Source organism: Microtus oregoni, unplaced genomic scaffold, assembly GCF_018167655.1.
Source record: "Microtus oregoni isolate MIOR12 unplaced genomic scaffold, Mior012 000001F_ref0000356, whole genome shotgun sequence".
Taxonomy (NCBI): Eukaryota; Metazoa; Chordata; class Mammalia; order Rodentia; family Cricetidae; genus Microtus; species Microtus oregoni.
The window spans coordinates 53,041,619-53,068,164 of NW_024543060.1; the positions used below are offsets into that span (position 1 = coordinate 53,041,619).

Sequence of the window (26,546 nt, forward strand, 5' to 3'; positions counted from 1 at the left end):
CCATAGCTCTTGCTTTACTAAGATATGTTTTATTAATAAAATGAGTAAATACTGTTTCTGTATGTATACTTGTGTGTATGCATGCCCACATGTGTGGGGGCATATACGAGTGTGTGTGTGTGTGTGTGTGTGTGTGTGTGTGTGTGTGAATGTGTGTGTCTGTATATGTTGACATTGGGACTCTTCCTTGATTGTGTTCTACTTTATTCGTTGAACGGGGTCTCTAACTTGAACTAGTAGCTTTCCAGTATAGCTAGTCAGTCTATCCAGCTTTCTCTGGGAATCCCTATCTGTGTCTTCTGTGTGCAGAGATCAAAGGTATACCACCATGACTGTCTGGCATAATTGTGGGCTCTAGGGCCCAGAACTCTCGTCATATTTGTATGCAAGGGTTTTATCAATGGAGCCATCTCCCAAGATCAATATTAATGTTATTTTTAATTGACAAAGTATAGCTGTGTTTTATTTTTAGCACAATATCTCTCTCTCTCACACACACACACACACACACACACACACACACACTACATATGTAAAGCGTGAGTGAATCAAGCAAATCAAGCTATTTAATCAAGCCATCATGTTCAGTAATGTTTTTGTAGTGATCTATTTGAAATGTATTTTCCAATTATTTTGAACTATACCCTAAATTGTGACAGACTCTGTTCATGTTGCTGAGGATGAGTTTTCAAAGCTTATGCTTCCCATCTGGCTAGAATTTTGTATTCTTTATCATCAGTTCCCCCCTTCCTTCACTGTGCTAACCACCAGCCTCTGATAAGCATCATCTTCCTTGCTACTTTCATAGACCAACTTTTCTAGATTCCATACATAAATGATACTATAAAGTCCTTGTCTGTCCATGGCTTTTCTCAGTTACAATCATGCTCTGTAGTTTATGTCACTGCCAATGAAATGGATTTTTTTTTTTTGCAACTGAATCTTCTGCAAGCTTTTATGAAGTTCCCTGTGATGACTTCTATCTTCAGGATAATGGGGGTGAAATGGAGCCAGTGTTGACATTTCAAGAGGGCTTTGAGTACACATTTAGTGACAAACATTTCTCAGCACTGGGCATACTATGGAGATGGCCATGCAGACTCAATGAAGTGACTGATGGGCTTGAGTTCAGGAGACATTCATGCCTCTTCCCAATTGGTCCTGAAGTTCATATTCTAATTTAAATATCATTCAAATATGTCTTTGTGTATTTATGTTACAGTTTGGTTTTCCAGAACAATACCTAATTGACAACTGTCAAATCTGGACTGTATTTATGTATTTATAATTATGTATGCATATATGTATATGAATGTAACAAGAATTAATAAAAATAGAGGTCATGAATTTGAAAGAGAGGAAGGAGGTGTCTATTGAAGGGTTTGGAGGGGAAACGGTGTAATTATATTACAATCTCAAAAGTCAAAGGAATAATTAATAAACTAATGCTCAAGCTGCACCATCCCCATTTGCAAAAGTTCTTTCTTAGCTGTTATCTCTGTCCCTCACTCTGATAACTATTACATCTCACCCACATGATATTTTTCAGTACTTTCTTATACACCTATAGGATAATCGAGATATACCCAACAGTCTAATTTTAGAGAAAAAATAATAACTACAAATTTTCTTTCCTGTGTTTGTCTCTTCCCTCACCCACATAACTAACTCTCCTATTCCTGACTCTCTTCAATTTCCCTGCCCTACATGCTTAATAATTCATTGATGTTCTCTGCTTTAAAAATAGATTTTCTATTTTTGGCCATTTTTCTCTCTCATGTTTAGTGATTTACTTTTCTTTATTTGCTTATGTTCACTTTCTTGTCAGTTTGGGATACATTACCATTATCTGTCTAATTAAAATATTCTATCTACCATGCCTTATATAAACAATTAATGAGTATTAATTCTTTGCTAGAATCCTAGAATTATGGGTAAGGAGAAGACTAAAGGACATAATTTATCCAATTAAACCTTGGTTAAGCATTGCCTTATTGACATTGCAAAATAATGAGAAAATAAGACAGGGATGAAATAAGAAAGAAGAAAGAGAAAATTGTAGAAGAAGTATAAAGAGGGAAAAAAAGGAGGCAGAATTCTGGGTACCACTGGCAAGATATCCACATTGAAGTCAACTCCATCCATATTAAACAACTAAGTGTTGAATAAAAGCTTTATAAAGAAGAGTCATAGAGGATGAAAATGACTGAAACCCATTATGTACATGAATGAAAACGTTAAAGAATGCTAAATAAATAAATATCCAAATACTGTAATCTTTATTAGTAAAATAAAAAATAGTAAAAATAAAAAGTTTGATACTTTCCAGTGCATCATGAATAAATAAAAAGTTGTTTAAAAACTGAAAATAACAACACATAAGAAAGAAAAGTCCATTTCCCAACAACAAGCATAAGTGCAGAAGGAGCACATGGTAGGAACAGCAGGAGAGTGGCTAGCAGCATGGAGACGTGAACAGGATCGGGCATCCAGGATCCACATGAGGTGGAAGCCAGAGCCCCCAGTCTGAAAGATCAAGAGCTGGAAAGACCTCACGTGCAAAGTCGCAGTGTACCTAGAAGGAGTTAAAGTTCAGCACCAGGAGATAGTCAGTGAATCCATAGAACACCATGGAGACCATAGGAAAGATCCATCTGCAGACTTAAAATTCACATACGAAAAGGTGGCACCAGACTCAGCCTTTCTATCCGACAAACAGTGTATAGGAGTTCCAGTTCATACTGCTATGAGGAACAAAATACATTTCATGTCTACTGCTTGGTTTATTCCTCATATAAGTGTGTGTGTGTGTGTGTGTGTGTGTGTGTGTGTGTGTGTGTGTGTATAAAACAGTGGGATCCAAGCTGCCCATTAGGGTCTCTGGCCAACTGTGACAAACTCAATTATTTCCATATTCCTTCTTAATTTTAGCTCCTCTCAATGAGCTTAATCCCATCCTTACCAATCGGGCCTTACAGTTTAGTGGCTCAGGTGGGGTTGACATTTGCTTCCTTTTATTGACAGTCTATGAAAGAATTGATGCACATCTAATTTTAAATAGCTACAGGAAAATATCAATTGTTAATTAAACAAAAGCTGGCTAGACAAAAATAGATTATTTTAGATTTCAAAATCTAATTGCTATTGTGAAAGGAAACTGAAAGGTCGTTTTTTGATTCACTGCATACTCTGCTTCAAAAATTGACCCAGCAACTTCTAGAAATTTATGAATATAGAAAGGTCAGTTCATCAGAAAGACAAGGACACTTTGTGTTCATTCATTTACTCTAGTTTACAGCTAGAAAAAGAGAAAAAAACTGACAGAGATAAAAGGAAAGAAAGGAAATTCCTGTCATGTTAAGAAAACATAGTGATGTTATTTCATAGTTTGATAAAAAAAAAAAAACCATCAGGGAAAAAATAAGGAAAAATCCTGGAACATCACCAGTTAACCAGACCAAAGCATTGATAAAATTACAGGCAATAATTGAGAATTTTCTAATTCTCATGCAGTGATAATTTAGACCATATACTACTGCTCAAAATGATCCTTAATGAAACTCTTGCAGGGATTATTATCTAATCATAATAGAATAAAATTACATAGCAACATAAAGTATTGCTTTTGAAAATTCTCTCATTCAAAAACATTTCTACACAACTTTCATGACAAGAAAAATGAAAAAATTATATTAAGCAATGATTCAAATACAAAATATCAAATTTTGAAAATGTACTTAGGGGGTACTCCTAAGGAAGGGTATGTCTTTAAGACTTTGTATTTAAAAAGAGAAATTATTAAAAGTCAGTGACATGTTTCATCTGAAGAAACAAGAGAAATAAAGCTCTAGAAAACCAACTGTGGCAAGAAGCAGTAGTAAGAGAACAAAAGAACTGGGAAAGTAAATTAACAGCAGAGAACATTGAAGAAACTCTGTAGCTTCTTCCATGTGTGCAGGAAAAGATGCATAAAACTAGAAAGAGTAGCCTAAAGGAAATGAAAATATAAATCACTAACATCAGGACTGAGACATGTCTGATTTCAACAACTACTAGAAGGACAACCAGGAAGTATTTTATAAACATTAGACTAGTGTTAACAAGCTACAAAAATAAGTATGTTCTTTGGAAAACAAAATTTGGCACACCCTACAGAAAAAAAACAAATATTAACACGTTAGTTATAATTAAGTCATAATGTGAAAGTCTCCGCATCACTGCCAACACCACTACAAAAAAAATTAAGATGCAGAGAGTTCCATTTATGAATTTTATAAAGAAGAAAGCAACGTGTTTATTAATCTCATTTATTAAGTATGAGTATTCATCTTACTGTATGGGCCACACTAGTTTGGCTCTATGGGTTATAAATGAACAGACTATGGGAAGCTGGAAGGTTATGGCTTTAGAGGGGCAGCTGGCAGGAATAAATAAATATTCAAAAAATATTTCAAAATATTAATAAATCAAACAATAATAAAAGTATTTAGAAAATAAAGTAGGAAGAAATATTTCTCATTTTTCTGTAATGACAATATTTCCTAAAAACTCATGTCTCTTTTGAGCAGAGATGTAATAATGAGCCTCCATAAGTATAAACATAATTTATTTATACATACTATTTATACTCATATGTAATTACATACAAGCTTTTACATGTCAACAAAGACTTAATAAAATGATTAAATAAAAATTAATAGAATTGTGATAGTGGAGAAAATAATGTACTCATAAAGCCAAAGTTTAATTATAAAAATTACCCTTTGTGGCTATTTTGGAGGAATAAAAATGGAGAGAAAATTAGGATTTAGTTTTTATCATTTTTAAAATCAATTTTAAAGTAATTAGTTTCAAAATAAATTTCATGTTCATATAGATCATTACACCCTGTCTCAATAACAAACAAACTAATGTGAAATTCTTATGAAGTTCTATTAAGTGGTAGAAAAGAGCCCCGTTTGTCACCGCTCACACGCACAGAAGGTGTGGTGTGCACACACACGCCTATGAACCCAGGACAAACTTGTAAGTCCTTGTGACATGCATGTATACTAAATAAAGGTAAAATAGGGCTGGCAAGATGGCCCAGAGGGTACAAACACCTAGTACCAAACCAGATCATCCGACTTCCGTCCCTAGAATCCATGTTATGGGAGGACAGGACTGACTAGAACTGACACTCCAGGCTGTTCTCTAATACCTATAGGCATGCCATGGCATAGGCATAGCCCCCCACACACATGTAAATAAAAAATAACGGTAAAACCATAAGCATATTTGCTAAGAGGTTTTTGATGTTTGACCAGTGAAAATACACTGAAGTTTGTGTAAATTACTGTGTCCGTTTTAATTTTTGAAAACCCTGCATATGCTTTCAGAAGACAATCTATATACATGTCACAGAGGCATGACCTGAGCAGTTTACATAAGCTCAGACAAAACATTGAAATTGAACCAATTTTATCATTATTGATATAGCATAATCACATAAATACATAAATTCACTTAACTGTAGTTCAACTTATTTTCACTTATACAAACACATACCTTTTATGAAGAATACCCTTCAAATACAAAAATATCACAAATATTATAAAAACTGCAATTTTCTAAAACCTTAACTGTTTTGCAAATGGATTTTTATGCAGACATAAATGAGTCTCCTTTAAAGTTTAACAAAATGCTGAAAATTCAGATTCTATGATCCCAATTGAGATTTTTCTTAAATACAATTTGTGAGTCCATTGTTTGTAAACAGATCAATCCCTGCTCAAAGATATGAACAGAGGATACAAAATAAATTCCCCCCTCAGTGCGTTCTGCCCTACGTTGTGTAGCTGCAACTATTGAACATCTGTGAACTGAACTTGGAATCCCCAAGTCTGATGCCCAGACAACACCAAAGGCATGCCACTGGTCTTATATATCCAGAGGCTGGCAGTCAGCTCTGCTTTCTCCTCCTGCCGCTTTGGACCAGTGCTAGTCTTGGTAATGGTTGCTATGCACGAGATCAGACTCTACTATACCATCAGTAGTCTTGGTAATGGTTGCTATGCACGAGATCAGACTCTACCTATACCATCAGTAGTCTTGGTAATGGTTGCTATGCACGAGATCAGACTCTACCTATACCATCAGTAGTCTTGGTAATGGCTGCTATGCACGAGATCAGACTCTACTATACCATCATCAGTAGCTACGTCACTCTCACCGGTCTTATAACACATGGATGCAACAGGCAGCTTTCATTTATGTAGAAATGTTGCTGAAATCAGCCAGGAAACTGTTTTCAGGAATGGATGACTACTGATATTAATTATAAGAATAAAGTTTTCATTTTTCCTAACAATCTAATACCATGGATATCTTCCAAAGTTTTGTAAGCACACTCCCCATGTGGCTATTCTTAGGAAGGTTGTCTTTGTTTAATATTCTTTCCCAGCAGGTTATACTTTTTGATCTGGCTTGTTGTCAACTTTTGCCTCAAATTTGGACAAAAATAATGCTAACTTGGCAAAGAATAAAGAACATAAATTACCAAAAACACTGATTTTAAAGCATTTGACAATTTCACACACACACAAAATCAATTCAGAAGCATCCTTAATCCCCTAGACCTAAAGTGTGGCAGAGAAACTTACCCCGGTTTTGTGTCATTCACAACACAGTGGTAGGTAAATGTTCCAAACATTTGAACTCCTAAAATCCCATACAGAAGTAGGAAGAAAAGGAGGAAAATCGAAACACTCCAAATTTGTTCTCCTGACCGCCTGGGGAAAGAGAAAAGTTAGCTCGAATAGATTAAAAACACCCTCCAAATTTTCCATAAATGTTCCCCTTAATGTATGCATCAAGCCGTGCTTACTTTAAAATATTTGTAATTCTTGTCCTCGGCAGTTCAAATCGGAAATAAATCCTGAAAGCCCGGATCATAATGAGCGGTCGTGGGATTCTCAGCATGCCCCACGGTGACATCTGATCAACTATGTCAGCTATTTCAAATACCTACAGGTGAAGAGACGCATAGACTTAGACTTTGCCTTAGCATTGATCATTGCAGTGGAAGGTATAGGCAACACAAGAGTGTTCTTTGAGTTTCGCCTGTACCCTCACTGTATTCGACCAAAGATCACATCTCAGCATTATAACTACCTTAAGAGAAACAAACACATCAACCAATGTAAGTGCCCTAAATCTCCATGTTCTGGTTCTCCAAGCCATCGTTTTTTATCATAAAATAAAATGCCAACTTTTGAGTTATTCTCACTTATAGTGTCTTTGAATATCTAGGAAATAAAAGAATAGGGAAAGTGTTAAAATATTATTAAAGTATGGAAAATGGCCCCTTACTTTTTAATAGAAGCAAAATAATAACAAAACTCTGTTCCCCTAACAAATTGTGGAGGCCCAAAAATGTGAGCCTACTAATATCCAGACCTTGTATTTTAGGAATAGAAAAGTAGATATGTTTCTATCTCAAACAAAAGTCTAAGGATCCAACCAAGATTCCAGTTCCCTTATAGAGAAAATTTTGGATTCCACCTAGGGAGTGGTTTGCCTACAGAATGTTTTAGTCTAGGGTGTGAGTGTGACTTGTTTTGTTCTAGCAACAGAATGTTTAACGATGGATGTAAACTTTGACCTTCAACTGATTTTGTTGTATCATGTTAATGCAGTTTCTTCTTTTTTTAAAAAACTCCTAACTCTTGGGATCAGGATATTTTAAGCAATTGGAAATTAATCATGGGCAATTTCAGTATTTACTGAAACTCCCTCCCAGTACTATTCTGTTTTTCTGTTTTATTATTTTTCACATGTCTTCATAGTCTTTACAATAGTTATAAACCCCCACGCTCCTACCCTGGAAAGAGGTGTTTTTAAGGAGCCCGGTCCTCAGCATCATAAAATATAGTTAATTAAATGCAAAGGACTTGTGAGTATGAGAGGGGAAATCAGGTCACAGGAGAGGTGCACTTCTTAAAAATGAGGAACGACAGCTAATCAACAGCCGTTGCACAGGTGTTGTGCAATATCTATTTCAATATTAATAGTTTAAAACATTTTTAATGAGGATTTGGTCCAGAACTTAAAATTTCCTAATTTAACTTTTGATTTTAAAAATTAGGTATCTCACTTCAAATCTTTTATTTTTTTCATTGACAATATGTTAATAGTTGTTTCATGAGGAAAAACTACCTTTAATATTGATTTTAATTTCTTTGAAGAACTTACATTTGCAATTAACAATAATTTAAATGTTGCAATTAATTTTTTATCCATGATCATGTAAAATAGACACATAGGAAATTACATAACCACATTTGAAATGTATTCTTCAATGTATCTAAGTAAATTTTGAGTGGAAAATAATGCCCACTTTTCAAAACATCTCTTTGTGATTTAAATATATTTAGTTACCTGTAGCACAAGGGAAACCCAGAGGCAAAAGACCATGAATCCATCAAAAACACACCAGCGATCCTTCACATAGGAGCTATCACCCTGAAAATAAATTCCACATAGATTGTCAGGTAAATGAATTAATAATTTTTAATTCTGTGATGGGAATAGTCAAAGGTTAATTCAGTACAAACTATTCATAATTTTCATATAACAATGAAACAACTTCACACAGAGTATTTTTTAGCACTATAAAATGGCAATTTTTTAAAGCAAATAATTGATAAAATGGGAATTTGCAGAACTCTGAGTTCAGGACTCTAAAAGGAAAGTATTTGTTCTATCTGTAATGATATGTGGTGGCGGTGTTAGGTGGGACTGAGGAACCCGTTGTGGGGGGGGACAAACATGCCATCAGACAGAGCTTACATGGGAAGGAAGTTTATTGGGGAAGGGAGGTAAGAGAGAGAGGGGGGGGGAGAGAGAGAGAGAGAGAGAGAGAGAGAGAGAGAGAGAGAGAACAGAGAAAAAGAGAGACAGAAGATGAGAGTGGGAGTAGGCGGGGCTTGTCTCTTAAAAGGACCTTTACACCTGCATACCGACTACCTTAGTGATGTAGCAGCCATAGGACCAGCCAGGGTACTGACTAAGTGCATGCAGAGGTGACCACTCTGCCTCTGCCAGGTCCCCAAGGGGCAGGGTCAGATTTGCATTTGCCTGGATGTTTGCCTGGATGATAACACTATTAGCCTCACACACGCAACATGTAGTAACAGACGGCAACTAATCACATCAGGTCCTAGGCAGCTAAGGCCCAGAACATACAATAGGCAACATGAAGCCTTTATAACTGCTTGATCCTGTTATACATGGATGAGAATTGCTGTTAGTAGGAAAGATAGCATTGAAGGAGAAAATTTCCTGTCTTTGCAAAGAAAAGATACGGTGACATTAATTGGGAGGATGTGGTCAAAGAAAATGAAGATGTATTGCTTTCATTATTAATAGAGCTTCTATCCTGAGATTAGAATGTATATTTCAATAAAATGGGATTTGAAATGAGAATTTCTCTCTGGAATAACAAAGTGTCAAAAAAATGGAGGGCAGAGAAATCTGGGCTTTGGGCAGAAATTGTCATGCTTGTCAAGGAGGTTATGAGTTATTTAAGACCTGTCTGTCAGTTTGTAAAAAGTAAACAACTGAAGGCTGCCAATCAATTATCCAGTGTAAGAAACTATCTTAAAGTGCCTTGTAAATAATTAACGAAGAGAGACACCAACTGCATTTAGAGAGATAAAATGTTGCAATCACAAATGATAAGTACTGGCAGCTTCATAAACATGTGGCTTATAATCCTAGCATCCTAGGGCCCTTGTGTTAGTATGTCTTAGCACTGTTAATTATTTACTCCAACAGTGTTTAGTAGATGTATATTTATTTATTTATTTTTGCTTTTTGAAACAAGCTTTTTTTCTCCATAGCCCTGGCTGTCCTGGAACTCACTCTGTAGACCACTTTGTCCTCAAATTCACAGAGATTTGCTTGCCTCTGCCTCCCAAGTGCTGGGATTAAAGGATGGTCTTTAGCACCTCAAATATACATAACTTCAATTAATTGGGTATTCCTTTAGAGATTTATTCAGTAGGAGTACTTCTGGGGAGAGGCAATTAAAAACCTTCTCAGGCACAAATTAGATCCTGTTATACATGGATGAAAACCCCTCACTCCTCTTCACTAACCATAGTAGGAATTCTTGGGATATCCTGGGTCCTGCCAGAGGCCACTAGACTCCATGAATCCTTCCCAGCTGCTATTTGTTACTTCCAACTCCTCAGGCCTCTCCTAAGTACCAGCTGTTCTCTGTTCTCTCTGTTCTCTCTCTCTCTCTCTCTCTCTCTCTCTCTCTCTCTCTCTCTCTCTCTGTGTGTGTGTGTGTGTGTGTATGTGTGTATTTCTAAATACATAAACACATCCTGCTCAGTCTATGCAATGTTACTTATATGTATCTGTTGTTAGGGCTGGCCATTTAAAAGAGAGCAAGGAGGGGGTATATGGGAGGGTTTGGAGGTAGGAAAGGGAAGGGGAAATGTATTTATAGTACAACGGGGAGTGCTCCTGCTGGGCTACAGCAGTCTGGCTCGAGAATGCTAGCACCTAGAGCACCTAGCCCTAATCCATCTTTGGTTCAGCAGACACCCTTCTTTTCTCTTGTCGCCCTATGTGAATCTTGTCTGAGAGTTTCCAAAGGATACAAAGCCTATGTCAAACTTGGTTGGGGAAACCCCAGAAAAAACACAGTACAGTATCCCCTTTATTGAGAATTTGCACTTGGCACTGTTCCTTTGGAAGTTAATCAGGTTATTTTGAAAATATGGAAATCAATTGGCTAAGGTGTAAATTGGAGAACAATAAATGAAGCTCTGGACAAAGGGAAAGTGTTCAGCCCTTAGGGATGGATCCACCCTGCAGCCAAGAAAGACTAAATTCATTCTTAAGGTACCTCTGAGTTTTATTTCCAAGAACCTGGGTGAACCCAACATTCACACCACAACAGTATAATCTCAAAAAAATAAAATAAATGATAAAAATAAAAAATGAAACAGGTATTGATGACATCACTTTACATGTGTAGATAAACACAAACTTCAGCCCTAAAAATGAACAAAGCCAGCATCCTTTTGCAAGTTGTTGTGAGTGAAGAGACAGGAGAACTGAGAAGCAATGGCATACTGCTGGCAAGCGGATTAAATAGAAAGTTGTTAGCAGACAGCTATTTAATTACTGTTTTTAAAACATTCACATATTTAATTGAAGACAGCAAAGCAATTTACTTGAGAAATATGGGATTTTTCAAGACATCTCTGTGGACAGATACATTTTTATTTTGATGTTTTATCCCTAAAAAGTCTTTGTCATGCAACTATAAAAACAAGACAATGCACAAACATAAAACTACAAAACAATAAAATTTAAATTAGGGAACAAATTTACTGTGGCAGGTAACATTTTACTCACAGTGAATATTAAAACTTTCATTTTACAATCAAGAATGGAATGTCAAAATCCAACTTGCTATGATATGCATACTGAAGAAGTGTGTGGTACCAAATGATGAAGCTATGGTTTTGATTTAAGGTCACAAAATCAGCAGCTGGCATCACTCACTTAGCTCTACACTCTAATGACCAAGTGTTATGATCTGTCCTGTCAACTGGTTACCCTGTCCCCTTAAGCGCTCTCTCTCTCTCTCTCTCTCTCTCTCTCTCTCTCTCTCTCTCGAAGACATAGCTACTGCCTGTCTCCCCCTCCTTCCTCTCCCTTTCCTTTTCCCTCTATAACCCACTAAATAAACTCTATACCCCAAACTCTCTCTGCATGGTATACCTATATGTCACCTGCAGTGGTCTCCTACCCACTAGGACCCTCCGGGACCTCTGGTGGTGGGACCTGCTGCTGGTCCTCAGGGAACAGGCCCTGCTTGGGACACCCACCATTTTTTAAAGAATAATGAACGCAAAGGATCAGGAAAATGAAAAATACTTAAACTTTGGATCAGGACAATCAGATCACAGATTTAACAGAAACTTCAGTTAGCATTTAATCACAAGTTTTAATGAGCTGTGATGTTCTGACTACTTCAAGATAATATTAGCAATGCAGAATAATTAAAGTTGACACTACATGTATATCTACTCTAATTATTCCTAATTAAAAGTAGAAATATACTTATCTAGTTTTCATTTTTAATTTGTCATTTTCTTATAGATTGAAATCAGAAAAATATTTTTGAGTTTGGTAAGTAGTTAAACCAAATACAATATATGAACCTGTGTGAGTCCTGAATCCAAGAAACCAACTTAAAGGTATTTATAGCAATCAGGTGAGTATGAACATCAACTGATAGTTAACCTACCTGAGGAATTACTGTTAATTTCACCTTATACAATGATGGTGTTTTGGGAAAGCAAATGAAAACATTATCAGTAATGCATAGGGAGTTATTTCTGACATGAGTTAAATAGCTTAGACTTTCTTTAAAATGAAATATAGATTTCAATTGTTGATCTTTATGCAGGTTGTGATTCATAACAACACATTAGAAAGGCACACCACGGTTTATTGGCTGTCATGATTCTCTATTAAGAATAGAGCCACAATGCATAATAAATAAAGAGAAGCAAAGAAAATGACAGCTAATTCTATGTCAAGAATCATTTTATTAAGGCTTCCCACTCCTTGAATGGGGTCTTACATGCCTCAGAACTTCCCCCAAGACATAAGAGACAAACTGAGTCAATATGTCATTTGTCAAGCCTTCAAGTCCACACTGTACCATTCTGTCTAGATGGAACAATGTAGGCTACTCCTGGGGCAACATCTTTCCATATCTCTGAACAGGCTACTGCTACAGAACCAGGATCTTGTGTCAAAATTTGTCCCTCTTTTCTTTTTTTACTTTTATTAAAGTTTAATTTATTTTTATTTCCCAAGGGTATCAATCAGATAGATACACATATTCTTTTTTTTCCAGCTCCCAGAATCCCTTATCTCTCATTTCCTCTTTTTATCCTTTTATATCTTCAAACCACCTAGGTTTATGAAATCCAGCTAAATGTGATCATGCTCTGATTTTATCAAGTGACATTTATCTTGTGTTCAGTACATCAAAAAATATTAAAATGCCCCCTTGAGGGTCCATAGCCATGATGGTCCATGGCTTTATCTCTGTGTGGCACAATACACCCAACCCTACACTCATGGAGCACATACTTAAAGAAACTCGCTTCTTTAAAGATATCCTCAGGCTTTGTACCTTATAAAATGCAATTAAATTTATGTGGCATGTTTCTACCAGTTTTTAGAGTTATGCTCTTTAAAAATTTCAATCTCAATAATATAAAGATGTATTATATTTGGATATTCGTATAAAATATTATTGAGTTGATTAAAATATTCAATGTTCTTAATTTGTTAACTTAAATGACAAGAAAATACTCACCTTGACAATACCCCGGATGTGCATTTTTGCAATCATCTCTGCAGTATAGAGAAACATCAGTAGAGTGTCCAAGGTGAAGGTCACGTACTGAAGAGGAGGATAGTGCTCGAAGGTCATGGGTGTGTTCATGCACACGGAGATGACACTGATGATGGCACAGATGCGGAGCAAAGAGTGCACCCACTGCAACAAAGGCCAACGCTGCTTTACAACACTAAACTGGGACCAGTGGCTTGTCTTAGAAAGCATACTACTTGGAAAACACACACTTAGGTTAAAATAGACCACTAGTGCAGAGGGGAGGAAGAAGGGAACATCTACTGAGTTCACATAGCACACTCAGTATTTCACACATGTTATAGTGCCTATTTCTCTAAACAGCTTATTTTCCACATGAGCATACCACGGTTCTGAAAAGATTAATGAACATCCTGTGGTTATACATTAATAGACGCTAAACCCAAGGTTAATCTGAAGGTCATCAGACCACTCTGTGGGAAATTCTTGTTCTCTGTTCTCTATGTAATATAGCAACTTACTCTCAATGAACCTGGGTGTGACTTTTCTTTCTTTTGGCACCATGAAGCACCCAGGATTAGCAGCCATGTTCTACTTACTGTAACTTCTCTAGCATCTTAAACACTGGTCTTCTATAGTAGACCATAAATGATTTTTAAAATGGATTGATATAGAACACTCCTATACACAGGTTTTTAAAAATATATATCACATAATATCTCCCTATATAAAAGACACTTCTGGGCCCATAAGATCCCTTTTGCCTTACAAGCCTGGCGATTTGATTTCAATCCCTGGCACCTATTGTTAAAGGTTATAATAAACTTCAAAAAGCTGTCTTCTGACCTCTACTCTCCACACACACCCGCACACACACACACATGCACCCACCCCCCCCCACATTTTAAAACACTTAAAAATAATTTATAAAATTATCTTAGTATAAAAAAGATAATGAGTGAGGATATCTCTTTTTGTAAGAAAACATTTTGAACATATTTAGCCTACAATCTCTTTTAAAATTAAATTTCTATGTAATTCCAGACACACATTGATATACTGTCTAAAGATTTTAATTAACCCTAAAAATAAGCCTAAAATATAAAGATATAAAAACAAATTTGTTTATATTTAATGTACTCACATACACACTTTCATTAAAAAATTAATGCCTTGGATGAACAGGGTTAATTGTATCTACATGTTAACCTCATGGAATTAGTATTTTTACTGAATTACTCGGTGCACAATTTTTAAACATAACTTAAAAGTTATTTATTGACTAACATCTTAGATATACATATGTGTATATCTGTGTGTATGTGAGTGTGTGATTATGTTAATTTGCTAATTTTATCATGCAGCTCCAAAAACCAGCAAGCCTTAAGCTGAAAATGAATAATGTCTAACAGAACTTTGAGAAGACTCAGATACTTGTACAATGATGAGTAGAGTTTAGTATTTGCCCAACAATATTTACATAAAAACACAATGCCAGCAATTCTGTATTACAAAAGACACATATATTTCAATGTATTTTAAGGGTTGATGTACTGAAGTTTTCAAACACAAAGTTTGAAAAACCCTTCAATAAATGTCAGAATGTAAATTCAACCCTATATAGAAAATACTCCAATAAATAACCTAATTACCAAGTGATTTGAAGCGTGGGCTATTTTACAACAAATTGGCTTTGAGCTTGAAGAGTTATAATTAGTCATTAGTAATTTCAGTTAGTGACTCTGAGGTTATAACCATAATTCCATCTTTCAAAGTTTTAGACAGTTTTTTGATGAACTAGACATGAAAAGAATGTTAGTGAGTGGTTTATTTTCTAGTCAGTTTACTTCTCCAAATATGAATAGAAGACCAACTATGCCTCTAGAAATTCTGGTCTTTGGGGACATACAAATAGCATAATCAATACATAACCAATTTGTAGTAGAGTAAGCAAGATATTATACATGACATATGCAGTTGCCTCTCAATATCTATTCTGACAGCAAATGTTCAACTATGAGGGGAACTGGGAATTTTCTACCAATGGGTAAAGTTTATGTACAGCTTACATATATTCTCTGGTATATTTTAAATCATTTTAGAATGATTCATAATACTTAAAGTTATGTAAAATCGTGTTGTACTGATCTCTTTCTGAAAGAACAAAAAGGAAAAATACATACATGGTCATTACAGATGCAAGTTTTGTTCAAATATTTTCACTCTGGTCAAAAGTGGGTACAGAACAGAGGAACAAATATCTGTATGTGTGTATACATGTTCACTTATATTTATAGAGAAATCTAAAATTGGATAAGTGAAGAGAAGTTCATTCTCTCCGTTTGAGGAAGTGGCAAGTGAGGAGGATGTAAAATCTCGATGGCCCTAATGAATAAGGAGATTTTACCTTATCAAAAGAAATGAGATGGGACCCCGAAGGCCAGAGCGTATGAGTAAAAGTTATCAGTACTGATAACTCGACAGTATAGGATAGCAGAGGGTTCCAGTGGGTGATATAAAGACACGGGAAAGGGGTGGTCACTAGCCAGGAGAGAGCTTGCTCACACAGAACCGTTGATGAAATGTCAACACATTTTAATTTACAGTGGGAGTTCCAGGGATGTTTCAATAATCATAAAGCAGAAGAATGATGTCACCAGAGAGTGCAACGAAGACTGGTGAACGGGCTGTGGAAGTCTTCCAGGGGCAGGCTAGTGAAGCTCAGGAAAAAATCAGCCTGACTATTTTTGTCCTGCATAGGAGCAGAGCAAGCACTGTGAGACCCCCATGTCAGTTTGTTTCATTGTCAATTTGTTCCCCTTCAGCACTTATAACTACAAGTTTAAGAAGGAAATCACTCCTACTCTACTGTATGGAGCTGAATTCCCCAGACTTAAGAGTGAGCTTCCTGGTTCAGTCCCAACCGTTATACCCTCTAACACGCAGTGATGTATGGCATGATAGGTCTTTCCCTCATGTTCAACATGCATGAACTTGTGAGATACTAGGCACATGTTTGAATCAAAGTAAAGACTATTCAGAAATGGACCGTATTTTGCAACTTTCTGCACCTAAGTAAATTACTATTGGACATGATACAGAAAGCATGTGGGTAAGAATAGTAGCTCATCTTGGGTCAGACTGGGGGTGGAATTATCTCTACACTGTGTAATTTGAGGACAGTGTATGCAGAGCAGGAAGGAGACCAGAAGGCGGATTACAGATGTCTTTAACTGTATCTTCCTATGTGAGAAACACATAGCAACACTTCATGCTTTCAGTTTGAATCATTCCCAACTCAACCACCAGACTCCAAGACACATTCACTTTCCACTGAAGCTCAACCATAGTTCAAAGCTAAAGGTACATAAGTTTTGAATTTATTAATGAAATAACTTACTGGCTTATTAATCCAGAGTATGTCAGCGTTGTCTGACAGAGATTCATCAGGACCAAAGTCAGTAACAGGCTGGGCTTCCACCCTGGAGCTTTGCTTCCTTTTGAGCATGCTGACGTTATTTTTGGGAGGCAAGTACAAGACCAAAGTCTGGGGAAAGGAAAAGGGAAAGCTTTATTGGCCACTTAAGCTACCTCCTTTCCCATCAAAAGCATTGAGTCTTTCATGCATGAGTTATGTTCTGATAAATCATACATGTGCTCTACAGTGTTGTATATAATAAATGCACATATATAGACACAGAAAAAGAATGAGATAAAATTGATATTGATAAAATCCAATTTTCTCTTTCTAGTCCAAAAATTATCTTAAGAATTTCAAGAACTGTTGAGAGACAACTAATGTAAAATAGTTGGAACAAAATTACTTGTCTCATAGAAAACACAAATTACTAGAAATTTCTTTGCTTTATGGAGCTGCTATCATGGCCATGACAACAGAGATTTCTTCTGTCATTTTAATGCCATTTACATGCTTGTCCTGTTCCAACCATAATCCCAATATGGTTTCTCCATTTTGTCCTTCTCAGAAAGGATGAAGGCCACAGACAATAGGGAGGAAATTCCACAGTTGGAAGCTGTTTTCATTTTTTAGTCAGTGGCCATCTAAAGTCTAAAGTCAACCATGCTATTCTAAAGTCAATTCTTTAACAACTGCACTAGAAGATGAGATGCTAGATTGCCACCTGTTTCCACAATTGCATGTTACCTACAACCTATTATATATGTCACCTCCCTATGGACATCACTGCTACTTTCTAAAGTTAGCAGCCATTGAAGAAGGGCCTACTACACATCAAATGACAAGCAAGTGCAGCATGACTCAAGCATTGTCAGCACACAGTTCCCTGACCACCCTTCAGTCCAAAGTACATGCCCCGTTTGATTAACACTATACCAAGCCTTGTTTATCTGTGGTTTTTCAGACAGGGTCTCACTCTGTAGATCTGGCGTGCCTTGAACTCATGTAGATCTGGCTGATTTGAAATTGTGGCCACATGCTTCTGTGTTTTCACTTCTTTGTAAAATTGTATACAGTATAACCAGCACATTGGGTTCAACATTTTACAAATGTGGTAGACACACAGTAAGATGTGAACACATTCTAGACTTAAACAAGGAAGAAAGGTCAGATGGGATTGAGTCTTAAAAAGAAAAATATATGTGATGAGTTTTGGACAAGGATCACTTAGTGCAGTTAGTAGTGACATTTTATTTACCCTTGAAATTGACTTGCCAGGAAAAAAAAAAAAAACCTTTCTGTTTGTTTCTTAGTTGCTGCTTTTTAAGTTTTTGTTAAAGATTAAGTCTTAGTACACAGCCCTGCTTATTTAGAACTTACTATGTAAACAAGGTTGTCCTCAAAGAATCAATGATCCTGTTGCCTCTGTCTCTCAAGTACTGGAGTCATAGAGTTTACCAAAGAAATGCCTTATGGTTTTGAGTATGCAAAAGAAACTCCAGGCTTGAGATAGGGGACAACTTGACTAACGCTGTCTAAGCAAACGAGATTGGAAACAAGTTCATGATTACAAAGCCACAGTGTTGAGAGCTGGCCCTGGGTGTGCTTAGCATTCTTAGGAAAACAACTGAGGCAGATGACAAAGGACAGCACTCTTCAGGCAAGGAGACAGTAATGGGACTTGCGAGTCAGGAAAATGTAGCCATTTCAATACCAGGAAAACCCACTCACCCCCTCTCCTCCTTGGTGATCCAAGCTGCCCTTGGTGCTCGAAGAAAACTCATCAAGGACAGTGAGTAACATTTAGCTTCCCTTAGACAGAAGAGGAACAAAAATGTGTTTGTAAGGAGTGTAACTATATGCACTTGCAATTTTCACTGGGAAATAAAATAAAATACAGTTCAGAAACTTTGAGTATGATTCTCTGTATTTCAGAGTCCACTTCTGTGTGCTTTTTGCCATATGAGCTTCAATCCATCTGAGTAGCGGACTTTCCCTAACCTTCCTATTCCCAGAGAAAATCAAACTACTTTATCTTTAAACTGTGCAATGTATTTCCAAACTGTTGTTACTTTGAACACAGAATTTAATTATGGGCTTTGTTGTAGGTTTCACTAATTAATTTTATTTTACATAATTGGAGTTAGGGACTATTTGTTATAATCTGTTTGCCTGGTCTCTTGACAACCTGGGTACCCTGTCCCTTTAAGAGAAAAGCCTAGCCCACTCCCAATCCCCTCTTCCGACAAGGCAAGCAGATCTCCCACCCCCTCTCAGGCCTGCTCTCTCTCTTTCTTCCCTCTTCTGAAGAGGTAACTACTGCCTCTCTCCCCACATCCCCCCTTCATTTCCCCTTCCCCTCTTCCCTCTTCCCTTTCCCCTCCAGAACCCACTAAATAAACCCTACACCCAAACTCTCTCTGCATGGCATATCTGACTGTCTCTCACTGACTGTAGTCTCCCACCCACCAAGGGGACTTGTTGAAGCCTTGGGTGACCTGCTGCTGCCCCTCCTGGGACCACTGCCCCTCGTAATACTGGTCCCCCACCACCTGTTTATAAATAATAAGATCGGTGCTGTGAACCCGGCAGGCTATCCCTTGCAGCTGAAGACTACTAGGGATACTGTAATATTCTAACTCTTCTTCTATATGATCTCTTCCAACTTAAACTCTCTGGAATTCTACACCCAACATCAAATAGTAGGTCCCTCCTGCATATCTGGCCATGCTTCCATGAGTATGCAATTGCTCAGCAGTGGTTCCTCTATGTAAAAATAGCCCAGTGCTGGTCAGCCACTTGCCCATTGGGCTTAAAGCACCTCACTCAGGCCTCTGACTCCACATGATGATGTAGGGGTTTGGTTTGTGCCCACCCATTCTCACAGCCCATGGACTTTGAGTGACGACCCAAAGTTTAGCTTGAGCTGCGGTCCATGCTGAACTTGTAGGACACTGGAGTTCTCTCTCTGGATCTTCTCGCCTTACTCATGGAGACTGTGCCTACCCGATCTCAGATATCAAGCTACATAGTTGTCTATTATCAGCTTATATTCTGTCAGTGATTGTTAGTCGGAAATACAGCCTACTGTCCCATCATTGCTGGGCCCTGCTCCACCTCATGGGTTTAGCTCCAGTTCCTGGCTTGGCAGTGTTAACAGGCACTCTGTCCTGACATCTCCCAACCCCCCATCACATCATGTTGCCTCCCACCACAGCTGCAGAATCTGTCTCTCTTCCATCCACGGACCCCTGTTTCTACCACTGCTGTGCTGCGGGCAAAAATCCTAAACCTGAATTTTCTACCAGCCCACTTCCCAACTTTCTGTCAGTCTGTTGGGACAACTGGTAAGGCTGCTCCCTTTGGACCTAGTGCCTCTCCCGTGACTGCCCTTTCTCAGCCTCAGGTGATGGAGGAAGGTCATTGGTTAAATAAAAAGAAACTGCTTGGCCCTCATTGGTTAGAAGATAGCTGGGAGGAGTAAACAGAACAGAACGCTGGGAGGAAGAGGAAGTGAGCTCAGACTCCACAGCTCTCCACTTGGGAGCAGACACCTCAGAGAGACGCCATGCTCCCAGCTCCCAGGCAGACGCACGCGATGAAGCTCCGACCCAGGATGGACATAGGCTAGACATAGGCTAGAATCTTCCCGGTAAGCGCACCTAGGGGCACTACACAGATGATTAGAAATGGGCTAAATTAATATGTGAGAATTAGCCTAGAAGAGGCTAGATAGAAATGGGCCAAGCAGTGATTAAATGAATACAGTTTGTGTGTTGTTATTTCGGGCATAAGCTAGCCAGGCAGCCAGGGTGCTGGGGACGCAGCCCCGCCGCCCTTATTACTACATTCAGGGCCCCTTATCTATACCTGACAAACAGCCCTCAACTGCTCAGAGATCTGGGGAATATGGCATTTAAATGTTTAATTATTAAAAGACTTTTCATAACAAAAAGAGACAGGTTGGCTCCTAGCAACAGCACTCCATTTCCTCCAAAGAAGACAGAAGACAGGTGGTGCAAAGCAACATCTTCCTGCAGTTTGCTTCATCAAGTGAAAGCACTAACCACTGGGAAAAACTGCCTTTCATCGAAACTGAAGATCTCCAGACAATAGACAGAATCACTGAAATCTACAGCCTAGCTGTTCAGCTCAAGGTAGGCTTGTCTTCCTACAGATTTATTAACACACAGGATCTTCTGGAGTCTGGCAGGCCCTGCTTCTAACAACAGAAGGCAAACACAGTCCTGATGCCCTTGCCCTCAGTGAACATGGAGGACCTGAGAAGTGGCTCTAGGTAGTCAACTGAGTAAGTTCTCTGTCGTTTTTTAATCAATAACTCCTTAAGGAAAATGTATCCTTCTCAAAGATCTCTGATGTAGTTTGACAGCTGAGAGGTTTTGTCAACTTAAAAGGACAATATCTTTATAAACAAATTTCAGTATACCTTCTTTATGTGTTCTAAATAAATGATATTTTAAAATATACAAATACAAGTTATTAAAATGTGTACCTGCAAGTTATGAAGATGTGAGGATAAATGCCCACAAATAATCTGCCATCCCAATTCCCTCAACCTGCTATGCCTAACTTCCCACCTTTTTATTATAAGAAAAAGATGGAGCTGTTGTAATCTGCTGGCCTGGTCTGTCACCTGGGTACCCTGTCCCTTTAAGTCCCACCCATTCCCAACCCCCTCGTCTGCCAAAGGCAAGCAGATCTCCTGCCTCATCTCCAGCCTGCTCTCTCTTTCTGTTCTTCTTCTGAAGAGGTAACTACTGCCTCTCTCTACCCCTTTCCTCTGATTCTCCCCTACCCCTATTCCCCTTCCCTTCCCCTTCATAACCCACTAAATAAACTCTATACCCAAACTCTCTTTACGTGGCATATCTGTCTTGTCTCTCATCTGCCATGGTTTCCCACCTGCCAAGAGAGACTGCAGAGGCCTTGAGTGACCCACCACTGCCACTGCCCCTTGTGGTACCACCCCCAACCTGTTTATAAATAACACTCTTGACAGTCAATGTAAATGTATGCACAATATTCAAATGATATTTGTTCTCATATTTACTGTGGGGTTGGGGGACACATCTGGTAGCCCTAATTTGAGACATTTCTTAAATGACAGGCTTCTACTTATCTGGAGAATGTTACAAAATATTTTCGAAATCCTTTAAAAAGAAAAGAGTCGATCCATCCACAATGGTATTCAAAGAGTAGACAAAGAATTTTAGAAACCCAGCCCTTATCACTTTTCCACAGAGACAGGAGAGATTGATGGACATGTGAATTCCATTTACCTTTTATTACCAATATGCTACCTGAAGAAAAAGTGACTTTTGACTGATTTATCTGCAGAAATATACATAATTTATTTTTTAAGTATCCAGTTGGCTATATTTGATACATCAAAACAGTTAGACTATAATTGAACGACACCAGATGTCTGTCACTCTCACTGATGTTCCCTTCCACTGCTGCCGACATGTTACCAAGTCTGACAGTGCCCATTAAATGATCTGTCTAAACTCCGAAGAATCCACACATACATTAAAACTTATCGATCAGGTCCAGAATGACTGGAAGTTTAACTCCTTTAATAATATTGAGCAGTATATAAAATATTGAAGTAATAAGTTATCATGGTCTGTGCATATATAAACTCATAGAGACTACGACAGCATACACAGAGCCAACACAGGACTGTACCAGATGTAGTTCTAGAGCTGAAAGGAGAAGTAGACATATGCCTCACTAACTCAGTAGAAATCTCCAATTGATAACCATTTGTAAATAAAAGTTTATTCCTTCCCAGGGAGTCTCCTTGGGAAAGAAATTACTATTAAAGGTAGGCTGCATGCCCAGTAGTAGATGGCCAACAGAGAACAAACTCAATGGTATATTTGGAGGTTCCTTGTCTCATAATGCTGTGTCAGGGCTTTTCCTTTTAAAGAAATTTGTGTTATTATTATACCTTAGATGCCTGTTTGTTTTCTAATGAGAGACAGAAAAGGATGGATATGAATTTGGGGGGTGAGGTGGGCGAAGGTGGAGAGGAACTGGAAGGAGTAGAGGGAGGGGAAACCATGTTCATGGTATGTTATGTGAAAAAAATCTATTTTCAATAAAAGGAAAATATTCAAGCAATAAAATAGATTCATGTCATAAATGTACAGTGAATCTCAGATTAATTTAGGGAAGTTGGTCATAGCAATTTTCCTTTGCATTAGGTATGTCTTGACACCTTTGTTCATATTCAGTCAACATCACAAAGCACAGAAGACTATTATTCCCCTGATAAAGAAAGACCAGTGTGGATATTTAAGTATCCTAGGTGAGCTTTCTATTTTGATGAAAATGCTTCTGTGTATTTTTCCTTATCAGTATTATGCACCAATAAGCCAATATATCCTTTTTGTTTTCAGAAGTGTCCTTGACAAGGCAGTGCACTAGGTTTGAAAAATATGGCTTTCAAAAGCTTTTTCATACTTATTAGAAGTTGATATTTAGATAGTTCAATATTAGGAGAGGCTGCATAGTTACAAAATACTGCTTGATAAATCTTTTATTCAGAAATAGCTAATAGAAACTCAGAAACAAAACATATTCTGCTTCCTTGTTTTCATTAAATAGTCAAAGCCCAGGTAATCCGTGGAAGTAATAGGCATATACTTTTCTTATTTGATTTCTACCCTCTTGCCAAAATTAAAATGAAATCATTCAGTTTTGTTTTTAACATTGAGGTGTTTGCAACATTGTGGTTCATTTTTCCTTCTGGGAGCTGTTGGACATGGAACTTGAGATCTGTCTTCTGAATCATGGTTTAAAAGACTATCTTCCTCTGCCTGTCCGTATTGCCACACTTAATGCTTTCAGTGTCTATTGCCCGCAGCTAGTGTCCCACTACCATTATGTCATGTGCGTATGCTGTTTTTCAGATACAGGGCAACAACTTAGTTCAACTTGATAGGGCTGAAAATGGTGGAATATCTCTCTGTTTCACTCTTGCTGCTTATGCTCCAAATCCTACCACCCTAAATGCTGCAGTTCCTAACAGCATGTAGCTAGAAGGACCACACAGATTCATGTTACACCTCAATGATGCCATATTTTTTAGATATTTGCTTATTTTAATTTAATTTGTATGTATGTTTTACCTGCACGTATTGTATATTGCACTTGCATACCAGGAGCCCCTAGAAGACAGGAGACAGTGTTAGATTTTCTGGGACTAGAGATACAGATGTTTATAACCCATTTAAACCTGGGTCCTCTGGAAGAGAAGCCAGTGCTCCTAACTGCTGAGCTATCTCTCCAGCCACAGTATTGTCTTTTCTTATTTCTTTATTCTGCGTATCTGCAAAGTCTTCATTCATTTAATTACTGTCACTAATTTCCCTTTAAGTCATAGTATCTCAAATCTGAGATTCCTTCTATTTGTTTATTTATTTATTTTGTTTGTTTGTTTGTGGTGCCAGGGATCACACCCACATCCTGTCTCTCACGGGTTTGGCAAGGGCTCTCCCATTGAGCGACATACAGTTCAAGCCCCTGGATAGGCATTTTATTATGTCTTCTCCTTTATCTAAGAAAATAAAAAACCCATGATCAGATCATTATAGTAGATGTAAAATAGTTAACAGTAATTAACTCCCTTTCATGGTGAAAGCTCTAAAATTAGGTATGGAAGAAATGTACTTTACATAAAGAAGTTCCCATGTGACAAACCCACACCTAACATCATGCTGAGTGAGTAAAAGCTTAACACTTTCTCTGGAAGGAGACAAGCATGCCCACTCACCAAACCGACATTAAGCAAAGTATTGGGAGTGCTGGACAAAGAAAGAAAGAAGGGAGGAATAGACATGGTCCCTGTTTGCAGTTGATATGATGCCCTATACAGAAAACTCTAATGATGACACAAAAAGCTCATTAGAGGTCATTTATTAAATGAATTCTAAAGTTACAGGATGCAAAATAAATCAACAAGAAATTAAGTAGCTTTGCTGTATGTATACAGCAATCAGTCAAAATAATTTCTTTTCCAATAGCTACAATAAAATGCGGGATAATTTAGTCAAGAAAATTTACAACCTCTACAGTGAAACACTAAACATTGGTAAAAAAAAAAAAATTGAAGACAACAGCAATAAATAGAAAGATTGCCCATTTTCATGGATTATTCTTTTTTTTTTTTTTTTTTGGATTTTTTGAGACAGCGTTTCTCCATAGCTTCTTGGTTCCTGTCCTGGAACTAGCTCTTGTAGACCAGGCTGGCCTCGAACTCACAGAGATCTGCCTGCCTCTGCCTCCCGAGTGCTGGGATTAAAGGCGTGCGCCACCACCGCCCAGCCCTGGATTATTCTTTTTATGTTTTATTTTTATTACTCCTTTTACCTTTAAGATTATAATATAATTACATCATTTTCTTCTTCCCTTTCCTCCCTCCAAACCCACTCATATGCCATTCTTTGCTCTCTTTCAAATTCATAGCATCTTTATTAATTAATTGTTGTTATATGTGTATATGTATATACATATATATTCCTAAATATAACCTGTTCAGCCTATATCATGTTACTTGTATGTATGGTTTCAGGGCTGACAATTTGGTGTTGGCTAACCATCTGGTATATTCTGTAGATGGAAGTTTCTGTCCTTCTCTGTCTCACAGCCTTCAACCCCAAACAAAACACACAGAGGCTTACATTAATTATAAATTGGCTGACCTATTAGTTCAGACTTATTATTAACTTGCTCTTACAACTTAAATTAACTCATAATTCTTATCTATATTTAGACACATGACTTGGTACCTTACTCAGTGAGGCATTCTCATCTTGCTTCCTCTCTGTTTGGCTGGTGACTGACTCTTTTCTCTTACCAGAATTCTCCTAGTCTGGTTGCCCTGCCTATAATTCCTGCCTGGCTACTGGCCAATCAGCATTTTATTAAATCAATACAAGTGACAAATATTTACAGGGTACAAGGTATTATCCCAAAGCATTAATCTTCCCCAGAGAAAACAATTTCTCTCATTCTTAGCATTCCTTAGTTGTCTGAACTAAAAACTTGTGATAGGAACACTTTTAGGGCTCACAGAATTTTGGCTTATCTTGTTTCTCTGTTATTCCTTCATTCACTTATTCACTCTTCATTCATACTGCAAATTCTCTGTATTCACTCTGTGCCAGGAATTACAGCCTATGCTGAATGCATAGCAGAGAACAATAAAGACACTTGGAGTTTAGAGATCACCTGCTTCATTTAAATTCATATTTCATGGAGAACTATGAGTTCTGTTACCCCTGCATTTTCTTTTGTCCTTGCCCTCACATGCTCACTGTAACTGGCAAAAGGTGCCATTATTTCTCATCCTCCATTCTTTCGCAGCTACTTCAATTCTTTTATCCATCTCTTTGTCTGCTACAATCCCTTATCCTAATTACCTTATTTAACTCAAAAACATTTTCTTAAGGTTTATGTGTGATCTGTTATAACTGAAAGATTTCCTTTTTCTTCTTCTTCTTCTTTTTTTTTTTTTGAGACAGGGTTTCCCTGTAGCTTTTGGACCCTGTCCTGGAACTCACTCTGTAGACTAGACTGTCCTCTAACTCACGAAGATCTGCCTGCCTCTGCCTCCTGAGTGTTGGGATTAAAAGTGTGTGCCACCAATGCCCAGCCAAGATTTACTAATTAAAAAGAAAGGTT

General features: G+C 37.6%; 1 protein-coding gene across 4 annotated transcripts in view; it reads right to left on the reverse strand.

Moving 5' to 3' along the window:
• The window catches only part of Nalcn (sodium leak channel, non-selective), a 255,068-nt gene that overhangs the window by 216,159 nt on the left and 12,363 nt on the right, over positions 1-26,546 (reverse strand). For 2 of the 4 annotated variants that reach the window (XM_041666477.1, XM_041666471.1), the window contains exons 1-6: positions 18,567-18,584; positions 16,818-16,964; positions 13,400-13,582; positions 8,419-8,502; positions 6,866-7,005; positions 6,642-6,770 (exon numbers count right to left, since the gene is read on the reverse strand). In XM_041666477.1, the coding sequence (XP_041522411.1) occupies positions 6,642-6,770; positions 6,866-7,005; positions 8,419-8,502; positions 13,400-13,582; positions 16,818-16,925 (644 nt within the window). In that variant the 5' untranslated portion in view covers positions 16,926-16,964; positions 18,567-18,584. Of the gene's footprint in view, positions 1-6,641; positions 6,771-6,865; positions 7,006-8,418; positions 8,503-13,399; positions 13,583-16,817; positions 16,965-18,566; positions 18,585-26,546 lie in introns of those variants that run through there. The other 2 variants (XM_041666485.1, XM_041666494.1) reach the window with 1 other exon arrangement.